The following is a 14,272-nucleotide window of genomic DNA, read 5'->3' on the forward strand; positions in this document are numbered from 1 at the left end:
TACACACACACATGCACACAAGTGTACACCTGGTAGATGCACAAAGGACACTCTTTACATATGTACCTATAATTTCCAAAACATTTGTTTTCCTTGTGACCTTTATTCACAGTCACAATCTTGTACTTTACTGCTTCTCCCTACACACATGTAATTGATCCAAAATTTGGTGTCTCTCAGAATTTATACACAAATACAGTACATCTTTTTTTCTTTTTTTTTTTTCTGAGGGTCATGATATTTGATGTGCATTTTCACAAAATTGTTCAGCAGTGATTCCACATTATCCTGCACACAAAACAAAAGAAATACCAACCACATATGCAGCATTGAACCTTGGGAAAGGGGATATGTCGAGTTAGTCTCTGTACAGACACTATGAAGGTTAAATTCTGATGATCATGTTATGTGACAATTTAAGACCACCTCCAACATTGTTTTACTCAGTTTAATCACATAGTATAGTTGTGTAATCACACTGGCAGCCTCCTTGGTATAAGAAATACCTACTTTACAATCAAAACACTGTCATATAATGTATATACGTAGCACCATTCTACGTTCATAGCGCTCAAAGTGGGAAGTTAAATTTACTTTTTTTATGGGAGTGTAAACTTGTATCTTCCTAACATTCTTTAACTTCAATTACAACTTTTTTTTTCTTTTTTTTTGCATTTTCATTAGCTTGCCATCAAAGTGATCAACATTACTACCACCTCAGATATCAAAGAAAGAAAAAGGATTTTAAAAGCTCAACCAAGCAAGGAAATTTACGTATTAGTACATACTGTGTGGGAATGTATATCTCGCAAAATTACAAATGTCCAGTTCATATGAATGTATACCTCACTGAATGTGTGTTTTCAAAGGATTTTGGTTATACACCTGGCACATGATTCTATGTATACATATACATATGCATACATATAAACATATACATATATTATGGCCAACAATATTTTTGTAGGTAATTCCTAGTTCACACAGTGAACGCAATATTAAACGGTGTGAAGCTTACAACTTCAGTCATCCATACACAGTATGGCCTACTCTATTGCCGTTCTCTCTGGTTATGTAACTGTGGTTTCTTCGACTCTAGGGTGCACCACGGTCTCTGCAGACAGCTTGCCAACATTGAAGATTTTTCTCCATCACACAAACTGATCCATACACCGCAATATTCCACAGTACATTGAGATCATTACACATGATTCCATTCCCGACACAGATTGTGCATCTCTGCTTGTGGTGCGTAGTGACTGTATAGCTATATTCCACAGGGTTTTTGGGAATAAATTCTGATTTTCCATCAAGGTTGTCTTCAAAAAGTCATGCTTCCCAGAACTATTCATAAAGGTATGCATAATCGCGGGGCATTTTTTTTTTTTTTTTCAAGGCAAATCAGCAGAAACCCATTCTGAATGTGATTCAACCATGGTACGGATGGTATAGAAGGCAAACATCAACACGTTGTTTGATGTAGTGGTGTCTTCATGCATCCCAGTATCTCGTGGCACTTTCCAAAACCTGCTTTTTATTTGTTTTCGCATTAGCACACCTTTTTCACAGAAACATGTACACAATGCATCATGACATTTGACTATCTTGAACGTGAAGCATGGTTGGAAGGATGGACTGAACTAGAATAAAGAGCTAGCACCCAATCTTATTGTCCAATACCGTTAATAGGGGTGTGTGAGAAAACCTCTCCTTTACCCAAAGTATCAAGAGTATAATAATCTCTACAAAAATAATTGTGCAAACACTTTCTAGAAACGGGATGCTATGAGATAGTTCCAATACAGTTGTATGCACACGTTTCCTCTCAAAAATGCAAGAGCTGTTGAATTGGCTCTGCATTTAACAAAAAACAAAAACAAAAATCCAAAACACACACATATCACATTATTAATGCATTGAAAAATACAAATATATTTTAACTTAACAATCTTAATTTATCATTTTTACTTTTTCCCCCTTCAAATATGGCCATAGTACATGTATATTATTCCAGTAATTACAGGCACCACTCTTTACAATGAAAGCATAATACTATCATGGTCTAACCCGTACCTTGAGCAATAACCTACTAAACTGAAAGAAAAAAAAAAAAAAAAAAAAGAGAGAGACAAGCAAACTCCTCCTTACCATCTCTTCCCTCCCCCCCCCCCCCAAAAAAAAAAAATACTGTCACAATAACAGCTACATTTTGAGTCAGTGATCTATATGATTTAAGTAAAAATCAAAGAGCAATGATAATAAATACTGATATGGAAATGCAAAGCTTCAAAATTATTTTTCAACTCTGTTTCTCTTCCTCCCAGTTTTACTTTTGTTATACAGACATGATTAATCAGACATGATTTTCATCTTTACATTAAAAATTTCATGACAATGATTCAAGAAGATATATCTATATAATCTACAAATATTACTGATGTTGTTTAATACCCATGCATAACACTTCTGTACTAGTACACTGTGTAGACAAATAAACAATAACTAAATGCTGTTTCCATGGCAACATACCTTCTGTTACTCTTAAAAACTATGTCTTGCATGAATTTACATCACATGTGCCGAGTTTCTTCTGAATCACTTATGAATTGAGGAAGTTTAATCCGCATGACTTTTTCCCGTGTTGGGGGCAATAATGCTATGCTGCCATGGCAACACTTTCTGATATTCCCATAAATTTTTTCTGCATATCATTGCATCACATTCAACAGATATACCAATTTTGATATGCATCGCTCAAAGGCTGGAAGAAAGAAGAATCTCTATCTGCAAGGCTTTTGCGCGATATGAGAAGGGGGTCAAAATGCACCATTACCATGGCAACACACTTTCCAGTTGAAAAATGTGTCTGGCACAACTTTAGAGCGACTGTTTCATGTACTGGTATGCCAATTTTCTTGTGAATTTTTCCTCTAAAAAAACTAAAGAAGGAGATAGATCTGTAGGCCTTTTACCTGATTTTGAGGCATTATGTTCTCACCATAGCAATGCACTTTCCATTCCTGTGCAAAACAAAATGTGTTTTGCACAGCTCTACTCTAAGTTCAACAATTGTCTGCTAAATTTCCTTTGCAAATCGCTTAAACAAATGGAGAAGCAGATTGATCTACAACATTTGCAATGGGCTGACCGCATGCCTGCCTGACCACCACTGATTCCTACAACCGTACTTAAGTAGGTAAAAATTACTTTGAAACTTTGGCACATGTATGGGATATGACTTTTTTTTTCTTTATGGCAACCCTCCACCCCTTATCCCAACACACAGAATGTTATGGACATTAATATTTACATCAGCTATACCACATCAATTAGAATGTAAATAGAGCTTTGTTGATTATGTACAATTATAGGATGGAAAGGTCTAATGAAAAGATAGCACCTCTACAGGCTCTTGGTTTGGGAAAAATATCAACACAAAATTATCTTATTACACCCACTGCAATCTTGCAGCTAGTTGTGAAACAAAAATCAAACATATTTAAAGAACAAACATAGCACATATAGCATTCTATACTGTCAGCCTGTAGACTGTGTCTTGCATTCGATGAGTATTAACACCTCCATATTCCTTAATTATCTTTATAAGCCTTCAAAGTAGCTGCAATGAGTTTCACTCTGTCAATAAATACAACTTCTCACAGTAAAATCAACTTTATGGTTTACCATGATTGTACTACATTCAAATGAATAAGTAGAAGTCTTATGAGAACTGTATCTGAGACATTTTGGTCACAGTAATCCTACAGACAGCTAACTCTCTTGTATACCACGTAGGAAAATATATAACTTCATATCATTTATCGTCCTTTTTCTGACTGCCTCACCTATTACACTTGAGTGAAAGACCAATTATCCACACAGACAAACACACACAAAAAAGTCAAATAGCTTTGGCTCAAGAATGTACAGTGACAGTTTAAAGTACACCTGACAGTTTCTACAGATCTGAAGGTGAATGTCCAATCCTACGTTCTTTCTCTTACTAATCTTCCACCCTTAAACACTAGATGGATAATATTGTATATGCCACATATTAAAGCCAGTATAATTGTTTGTAAATCGAGGCTTCCTGACAAGTTTGAGAGTGGTTAAATTTGCGGTTGTGGAGTACAGTAATGATGTGAGAAATGTATGTGTGCACATCGCATTCATGTCTGGCTTAGAGTTAATATCTTAGTGTGTTGTTAAATATGTGATTATCGCCTGACTCGCAAAATTTGTGAAATTTTAAAAAAACTACAATTTTTCACGAAACATTTGGCAAATACAGAAATTAGGAGGAACTGGAGTGGGTGGGGGGTGGGGGGTGGGGGGTGGGAGGTGGGGGGGGGGAGGGTAGGAAACTGATGACACAGCCTCATCACTTCCACGGCAGACGGCCGTCTGGGGAGGACTTCCCGCTCCTTAGACCTGAATGTCCCTGCCAAGACGGTCGATCTCGTCCAGCACGAACCCCACGCTCTCCTGGGTGACCCGTGCGTTGGCAAAGATGATGCGGAAGAAGTTGACAAAGGATCCGTTGGGCTGGTAGCCGATCAGCATGGTCCCACTCTGTACCATGCCCTCCTTGATTTGCGGAGCAACCTGGCATTGGGGGTTGGGAGGGGAAAACAAACAGACCATGGTGAAAATTACAGACTGTTCAAAAACACAATGTACAGACTTACTGTGTATTTCACTTTCATTAGGTACATTTGTCTCCCTCTCCTAAGCCTGATTTTCTCACTTTTCTGTTATTCTCAGAACCCACTCCCCATAAATCAAACAAACTAAAACAAACAAACACACAAAACCATCCCTTATTCATCAAAGAGCAATTTCATCATATACACCGTTTGTATGCAGCAAACACATCGAGAAAAAGAAAAGGGAAAATATCCATTGAATAAGAAACACTAATAAATCATATCATAAAAATCTTTTAAAATTCTCAAAGATTCAATTTTAGTACTGTAATTACATTAGAACACATAAAATGACACTAGAACCCACTGAAAATGGAAGATCCTGTTATTGTTACAAGCAACAAAGTGCACTCATAGGATAGTTGCACTGCAAGAATGCAAATGGAGACTTGTCAGAGAAGTGTGTTTTCAGACAAACCTTGTGTAACCTCTGCCAGAACTCAGGGGTCCTTTCCTCATTCCGCAGGCACAGGGGGAAGTACCAGAAGCCAACATTGGTACACTGTGGCTGTAATTTGATTTTTTTTTTTTTTTTTTTTGACAGAGAAGAAGAGGAAGGAATATAAACATAGTGAAAGATGACATGGTTGAAGATAATGACAGAAGAAATGCATGTATAAAGACTAGTTGAAAAACAGCTTTGTTCAAGTGTAATTGTCTTTCTCTAAGTCGATGAATTCCCTAATTACAGGTGAGTAGTAACTGTGAAATTCCCATAGAAGCTCACCCAAAATCATGTGATGAAATTGAGTTACTGGCGACATGGAATATGTTGTTACCTTATCATTGGATAATCAATAGCACAACCATTTACACAGCCACTTCACCTGACATATCAAAATTGACTTACTTCAGAGATACAAAATGGCAGAATTACCTTACGGGCAGCAACAAAAGCTGGTAAAATTGTTAAAGGTACCATAGAAAATGCATATGGCAGGCAGATGTTGTGATGACGTATGCCTTTTTTGATATGCAAAGAAGTTATTCATATCTTTAGGAAATAAATCTAATTTGTGACCCCCTTAATACACCCTATACATAGAAGAAAATATACTCACCTCCATGACTAGTTCAAAGCCTTCACGCTCCCTCACCAAATCTGCAAAATACCTGGGGGGAAAAACAAAGGTATTCAAGAAAGTAAGTGTCAGATAGATCCAATATGTATTGAAGTACCGATGAACACCCACACAAGATCTGCTGGACGGTGGCAAATTATTGCTACACCCGAGTGGGCTAGCAAATCTACAACTAGGACAAGTTGGGATGTATAGTTGAATGCTGATGAATATGTTTGGCTGATATAACAACGTGCCTGCCCACATAAAGGGTTACCTGCTTAAAAAGACACACTGAGGTCCTCATACAATACAGTAAAGAGTATCTGTTGCAGGGGCGGATCCAGGAATTCTGTAAAGGAAGGGGGGGGGGGCAGCACCTTTACAAAATTAAAGGGCAGCATACGCGCCCCCTCCCCATTTCTTTATTTCTTTTATTTTAACAAAAAATAAAGGTGGGCGTGCACCCAATGCACGCTTGTCTACATCCGCCACTGTGTTGTGAAGCTCTTAGACTTTCTTTTTTTTTTTTTGTACCTGGAGATGGCAAACTTGTGATCTATCTCAGCTTCAAAGCCCCTGTTGCCCTTGGCACGCCACATCAGCCACAACTTGAAGGCATCCACCTTGCGGCCACACTGCAGCGACTTGTCGCCGGTGTCGTAGCTGACGTCGTAGAACTTGTCCTGCTGGAACAGGTACTTTGCCTTGGCGCTCATGCCCCGGGCCATCAGGTCATCCTGGACATGGAGATGTAATATACGGGGTCAAAAGGTCAAAGGTGCACCTTCATAACAAGGTCAAAAGGACATGGGCAGAGTTTGTCTATTAATGTTGTCATCATTGCATTATTCAGCCTTTTCTGTCACATTGGATCACAAGTCACTAACATAGGGCTTATCAACAAATGAAGAGTTTGTTTGCAAAAACCGATAAGTCCATATTTTCCAAATGGAGATATTTGCGTTTAAAGGTCAAGAAAAATAAAGAGAATAATAAGAAATTTTTTGCTTCTTTTGATCATAACTTCTTCAAAAATGTACCTTTATATGTAGTGACCAGTATATCATTTAAAAGGTATTATTTTGTACTTTATGACAGAGACTGTACTTCAAAATCTTCAAAAATGGACTTATCGGTTTTTGCAAACAAACTCTTCAAATGTACATGTACCTATTATTCAATCAAGAACCTTTAACCTCTATTTTGGTACTCAAAAGTGTCTCCACAGATACATAACACTCACTGCATTCTTTGGGCGCTCCAAGGAGCATTCCATGAATTTCCTTTGTACACATAAGGCATCAAGCGTATACCCCTCCGAAGAAATAATATCATAAGTAAAATGAAATGATTAATATTAAGACAAAGATTAAAATCAAAAATAAATTGAATTGACAAATATTCATGGAAAAGAAAATTATGAAATTAAAGGAGACCTCCGGATGATTTTCAGAGTTTTACATTTGAACAACTATAAATTAGTTATACTAAGGACAGAGTTTCAGAATTTGTGATAATTGGGGTGAAGAATAAGAATATTTTCAAAATTTAGAACAAATTGCAATGAACAAGGATGATGACATGGCAGAGTCACCATAAGAATGTATGAGTTGGGGCTCAAGAAAGCAAAACAAAAGAAGAAGGCATGCATAGATTATGCACAGGTGAACTCGCAAGCAAGCGGTATTGCAATGGAATTACACTGCTACATTTCTGAAATATGTGAACCTCCTATGTCATCATCCTTGTTCAGTGTAATTTATTAAAGGTTTTTCAAAGTATTGTTTCTCTGCTCAAGACCCACAATAAATTCCACAAATCTATACATGGAGTTGTTGATTTATGTACTACATGATGTGAAATTATAAAAATCGTCTGGAATGTCCCTTTAAGTAATAAATATAACAGATAGATAAAATGACAACAATATGTCCATTTGCATAAATGGGCATCTGAGCAATGGCCCCACAGTTGGAACAGGTAAATGTCCATTCATATTCAATGGCAGACAGTGAGCTCGTTGCCTGGGGCGAGAGGGTAAGTGGGTTTGCATGCAACAGTCATCATATATCTTTTGCATTGCAATGTTCTTGTTAGCAACCATGTCTTTGCAAAGGGGAAGATGTCTGTAATAAGTTGCAGAATTATTAACACAAGAGAATTACAGTGTATGCCATAAAACGTCTTCAAAAAAAGAAGAAGCGGGGGCATTATCAATTTGTCTAATTGTAACTGTGGTTGTTGACCCATACATGTAGCACTGTGTCTCCAAGACATGTTTAAAAAAAATGATAATAATAATGAAATTAAAATCAATATGATTAATTACTACATCAGATATCAGTGAAACTTTACTGGCTCATAACTTGTTCCTCACTCTTTTTAATGTTTGATCAAATGCAAATAATAACCACATATGAAAACTTAGAAAAAAAAAATCAATGCACTGGTATGTCCAACAGCCAATGTCTTGAGACCCCCACAAAGTTAAAAACAGACTGCTCTGTTGAACTTTTGTGCAATGGGATAGTGCAAATTTTCCATCAGCATGGGGGGGGGGGGGGGGAGACAGGGAAAGAGAACTTTCAAGTGCATAATTTAAAAGAATTACCAGTGTAGCACAGTGATTGTGTGAAGTGAAGTATGAATCATGTCATTCATGAGAAACCTGGCTGTAAATTTCCGTCACACCATGAGCACTAGGTCATGGGCAGTTGGAAAAAAAAAAAAAAAAAACCCAGAACAAACTAAAACAAAGAAACAACCAACAGGGCCAATGGCTTCCATACACAAAAATAGAAGGAAAAGATAAAGGCATTCCTTCCACATTAATCCAGCATGCATTCCCTCAGCTACTGAGAGTCAAGTTCTTCTTAGATATACACTGCTTAAGGAAACAATAGGTTACGGTACAATAAGTACTGTAAACTTCCATCATGCACATGTTACATGGGGGTGGCATCTCTGCTCTTTGACAAGAGTATGTGGGGGGGGGGGGGGCAAAATCCCCTGAGAATTGACTTTGAAGCACATGTTGGGTAAATTACAGAACAGTCAGAAGAGGGGGACTCCTATTAATCTCAGTTCTTGGTGCTGATCAGCCGACAGTCAGCAACAGGTGTATCGCTGGTGGCACTCAGACTCTAATTCTTTGTCAAAGCACAAAGGTTTCAAAAGCAGTCCAAATAATCAGAAGAAGCTTTTAAGTAAGTGCCATGGTATTTCTCCGGCATTTTCACTTCGACTTGATATATTGACCTCTATATTCTACAGTGTATATATATATATATTTTTTTTTTCTTATTTTTTTTTCTTTTTTTTTGGTACATCCGAGGTGGATATCACCAAGACAGTACTATGAAAATGAATAGAAATGAAATGAAAGATGACCCCCAATAAAGGGATTGCCTTCTGTATTCTTTTGTCCAGGACTAGGAATAAGAGTTTTCAGAAAGCCTCTTATAGAATCAGGGACACTTGGAAACCCTACTAATAGGGGGATTCACACGTACACAAATTAGCAGGTTATAGTTATCCCAAGATTTGCATCAAGATTGCAAACTCAAGATTTTTGCACATGTCGACACAAGAATACCCACAATTTAGTGTGATCAGCAGCGCAATGCTTAACCAAAGAAATCTTGTGCTCATTTCAGAATAAGTACGCTACAAGACCCCGTGGGGATAGTGGGAATGCTGGACCAAACAGTTTCGAGCTTTTATATCCCATCATTCAAAGTGCACATCACAACAGCATGCACACCACACCACTATGAGGTGCAAGAACAATTGATTTATCGATTTATTGATCGGAACTAGCAAGCTTTTTCTGTTCCTGTGAATGCTTGCAAAAAAATCTCAACGTTTGAAACATGATCGTTATCCCGCTATTTCTGAGCGTGTGAATGCTTGCAAAAAAAAATCTCGAGATTTGGAGCATGATCGTCATCTCGCTATTTTGTATTACTTGAATGTGGCTATTGTGTTATATGCAGGGATGTCTTTTTCCTTCTGCTTTAATTCCCATCCCTCTTTGCAACCCAAGGGCTTTCTTCAATAATATTTTGTGGCATGACAGAAATGAGATTTGTTGATGATGTTTTATGCTCAAAGAACTTCACTTCTTTTCTCTCTGTGTCAAAACATCCTAATAAATAGTAGTTGCAGCAGCAACAAGAAAAGAAAAATCGGGTAGTGACAATGTAAGGACAAAATAAAAAAGAAGACAAGGGGAAAAGAAATATTCCACGTATGCTTGGTGAACATGAATGGCCTATTCATGCACCTGCAACAATGGATGAATCAAATAAAAGTCGTAAGTGCACACACACACACACACAAAAAAAAAATGTTTTCATACAAAACAGATTATGCTTGACATACCCCCAACGGTATTGGATCACAATCATTTTCTAGATCAAGGATGCTATCAGTAATCCCATGGATCAAAATCCCCCCCCCCCCCCAGCCAACTCTTACTGAGCTGTTATCAATAATGGCAAGCACATTAATCACAACCAGAATACTTCCTCCTCATAAATTCAAATAATTTGATCCCTTTAATACATCTGTGAGATCTTGGAAAATTTTCCTCATCAAAATATCTTCTATAATTCAAAATGAGCAAAACAACGAGTAACAACACCACTATAAACAAGGTTAAAAAGAAGAAGAAGAAGAAGAAAAAAAAAAAGAATGTTGCATACCACTGGGAAAAGGCTGTGACAAAACAGAATGTATAAACCATAAGAGAGAACTTAAAGATAATATAAAGTTTTGGTATTACCTCAAAAGTTTCCCTGAATTTCCTTGTCTTAGTTTGTGTTTCAGGTTAAAGTACCTTTCATATAACTAACACTGTGAGACTTACTCGCCCCAAAGTGCTCTCATGTCTTAGTAATCATGCAATAATGGTTTTGTACCAAAGCCGCCGCCGTACGGCGGCGAGGTAGTACACGTATTGTACGAAACCATTATTGCATGATAACTGCGACCAGCAGCGTGCAGCCCCATACGCATACTGAGTAGCTAACTGCGACCAGCAGCCCCATACGCATAGCTAAATGGGGCTTCGCATTGTAGCTTACAGGATCATGACAGATTTAGTATCGCGGGTAAATATCAACTTAAAATCCAAAAAATTCTTCAATTTGAAGACTTACCAATTAAGTTGAAGTCTTGAAAACAGGCTTCGAACAACGTTTGGTTCTGCCAATAGTCCCTTTCTGTTCGAATTGATGACTGAATGTGACTCAGTCGAGAGGACCTTGGGAGAGCTACACTGAATTGACGGCCAGCGCATGCGCACACAAACATCTTAGCCGTTCGTGGATTTGAAATTTGTTCGCATGTGATGTGTGCATATGCGCTGGCCGTAGTAATCAGTGTATGTAGCTCTCCCAAGGTCCTCTCGACAGAGTCACATTCAGTCATCAATTCGAACAGAAAGGGACTAAATTGGCAGAACCAAACGTTGCCCAAAGCCTGTTTTCAAGACTTCAACTTAATTGGTAAGTCTTCAAATTGAAGAATTTTTTTGATTTTAAGTTGATATTTACCCGCGATACTAAATCTGTCATGATCCTGAATGCTACAATGCGAAGCCCCATTACGCTATGCGTATGGGGCTGCTGGTCGCAGTTAATTGCATGATTACTAAGAAATGAGAGCACTTTGGGGCGAGCAAGTCTCACAGTGTTAGTTATTTGAAAGGTACTTTAACCTGAAACACGGAAATTCAGGGAAACTTTTGAGGTACCAAAACTTTTTATTATCTTTAACTTGTAAAGCAGACGTCTTTGAACTTTACAAGCGTTTTCACAGGTCATCCATAGTGCACAGCCAGGTATAGAATAACTATGGACCATAGTTTTGACATGGTCAAATTCCAACAAAATAATGAATTTAAGTCTGCTTTTGTTCTTATTCCTTTCACTGATATTCTATTGTAGCCTCTTTTGAATTCACAAATATGCCTTCCCATTCAATCAAACATAAATGTCTTCATTTGAAAAGCACTACGCAAAGTCTCAACAAACTAATGAAACTTGGATCATACACATACATGTAGCTCTCATTTATGGTTAACACAGCAAATCAGATCCACTTTGTGTGGTCATAATAAATCTGATGTGGAGTTCAACATACAACAAATAGGTGTATCCCTGATGGCACTTCAACATCTAATTCTTTGTCAAAGCACATAGTAGCTTTCAAAAGCAGTTCAGGAGATGCTTGTGTGTCATATTCACAATAATCAGATGAAGCTGTTACGTAAGTGCCATCGTACTTCTTCTGTCAGCATTTTTACTTGAATTTGATATATTGACCGCTATGTCCCTTGTCAATAATATTTTGTTGTACATCCAAGCTGGATAATCATGTTTCATTTTTACTAAGAAATATGAAAATAAATTGAAATGAAATGAAAGATGACCCCTAAATTGGGGAGAACCTTTTGTATTCTTTTGTCTAGGACAACAAATAACAGAGTTTCCAGAAAGCCTCCCACAGAATCGGGGACACTTGATAGCCCTGCTATTGTGTTTAGAGCAGGAATGTCTTTTTCTTTCTGCTAACCCACCCCTCCTCTTTATACTTGCATCCCCAAAGGCTTTCTTCACAACATTTTGCGGCATGACAGAAAAGATATTTGTTAATGATATAATATGCTTGAAGAACTCTTTTCTCTCAGAGTCAAAACATCCAAGTAAATAGTAGTGACAGCAGCAACAATAAAAAAAAAAAAAAAAATCAGCAGTGGCAATGCATGGATAAAATTCAAAAGACAAGGGGGAGGATGTACTTCACGTATGCTTGGTGAACATGAATGGTCTATTCATGCACCCGCAGCAATGGATGTATCAAATAAAAATCATGAACACAATATAAACGATAAAGGTTTTTCTACAAGACAGATAATGCCTGACATACCCCCAACGGTATTGGATCACAATCATTTTCTAGAACAAGGATGGTATAAGTAATCCAATGGATCAAAATACCCCCTCAACCCCCAACGGACTCTGAAGTTATTGTCTATTTATAATGGCAAGCACATCAATCACAACCAATGTACTTCCTCCTCATAAATTCAAATAATTTTATCCCTGTATTACTTTGATGCAGTTTCAGGCGTCCCATCCCTGAGATCAGAAAGAAATTTTCCTCATCAAAGTATCTTGCATAATTCAAAATGAGCAAAACACTGAGTAACAACACCACTAAGAAGATTTTAAAGGAGGAAAAATAAAAAGCATACGTCCTTGAGCTTTACAAGCATTTTCACAGGTCATCCAAAGTGCATACAATCCGCTGGGGATGGATTTATCAATCACAGTGTACATGTATGCAGAATGAATGAGTACATATATGCGAGCAATGTCACAGTCAGTTAACCCTTACTGTGCTTTGTTTGTCCACATAAGCACAAACATTATACATCTGGAAACTTTTGTTTGGTGGATAGAGTTTACCTTGTGACCCTAATAAATCCCGATTGCCTCACAATGGCCCGCCCACTTGATTGAGGCCCACCTGAGCGGGCTTGCAAATCTACCAAGTACAGTATTTTAAGTTTGGATGGATTTCACACTGAATGCTGATGGAAAGGCTTGGCAAATTAACCCATTGAGGACGAGTCATGAGTATACTCGGGCAGGTCTCTATGGGTAATGCGTGTTGTAGCAAAATCAGTCCATCCTCAACGGGTTAAGCTACTTTTAAGTGCCTGTATGGGCACATAAAAAGGACAACTGCCAGAAACAGGGATATTGAGGTTTTCATATCATGAACAATGTACATTTGCATGTCAGTTTTCTCAATTTTATAACATTGACACTCTTAAAATCTGCCTTTGTTTAGTTTAATTAACACACAATGGTGCCTCAAATAATATTTCTATACTGCTTTAATTTTCCATTCCTTATTGTTTGCAGCAACTGTTGTGATCTAAATATGCACAATTCTGGACAGGTTCTGCAAAGAAATAAACGTAGCACTATCAAAATCAAACATACTAAAGAACAACACCACTACCTAAAAACAAAAAATAAAAAAGATAGAGCAGAAAGAAAACCGGATTTAGACCTTGTAATTAATTAAAGAGCTTAATTGCGCCTCTTACCTTTCCATTCAGGAGGAAGGCAGAACACTGCAACTGGACCCCCATCATTTTATGCTGGCACCAGGTCATGGAATCCGAACGCTCAATTCCGTTTAAGTAGTGTCTGTACTTCTTGGACAACAGGGCTCCTCCTCCCCATGCAGCCTGAGAGACAGACAGATAGATGGATAGATGGATAGATGGATAGATGGATCGATGGGTCGATGGATCGATGGATAGATGGATAGATGGATAGATGGATAGATGGATAGATAGATAGCGATAGACAGAGAGGGGAAATAGACAGCAAGAGACAGAGATAGATACAAAGAGAAAAAATATATATATACATAACATGAAAGACATGCACTGACAAGAAAATACCTAGAAAACATACA

The 14,272-nt window shown here is 37.7% G+C and overlaps 1 protein-coding gene across 2 annotated transcripts in view; it reads right to left on the reverse strand.

The window, feature by feature from the left end:
* Positions 1 to 4,347: 4,347 nt before the first annotated feature.
* The window catches only part of LOC140237439 (cysteine sulfinic acid decarboxylase-like), a 49,735-nt gene continuing 39,810 nt past the window's right edge, over positions 4,348 to 14,272 (reverse strand). For both annotated transcript variants that reach the window (XM_072317364.1, XM_072317365.1), the window contains exons 10-14: positions 13,896 to 14,039; positions 6,305 to 6,507; positions 5,768 to 5,819; positions 5,125 to 5,214; positions 4,348 to 4,605 (exon numbers count right to left, since the gene is read on the reverse strand). In XM_072317364.1, coding sequence (XP_072173465.1) covers positions 4,426 to 4,605; positions 5,125 to 5,214; positions 5,768 to 5,819; positions 6,305 to 6,507; positions 13,896 to 14,039 — 669 coding nt within the window. In that variant the 3' untranslated portion in view covers positions 4,348 to 4,425. The remainder of the gene's footprint in view (positions 4,606 to 5,124; positions 5,215 to 5,767; positions 5,820 to 6,304; positions 6,508 to 13,895; positions 14,040 to 14,272) is intronic.

This window comes from Diadema setosum, chromosome 14 (genome assembly GCF_964275005.1).
Source record: "Diadema setosum chromosome 14, eeDiaSeto1, whole genome shotgun sequence".
In the NCBI taxonomy this organism is placed as follows: Eukaryota; Metazoa; Echinodermata; class Echinoidea; order Diadematoida; family Diadematidae; genus Diadema; species Diadema setosum.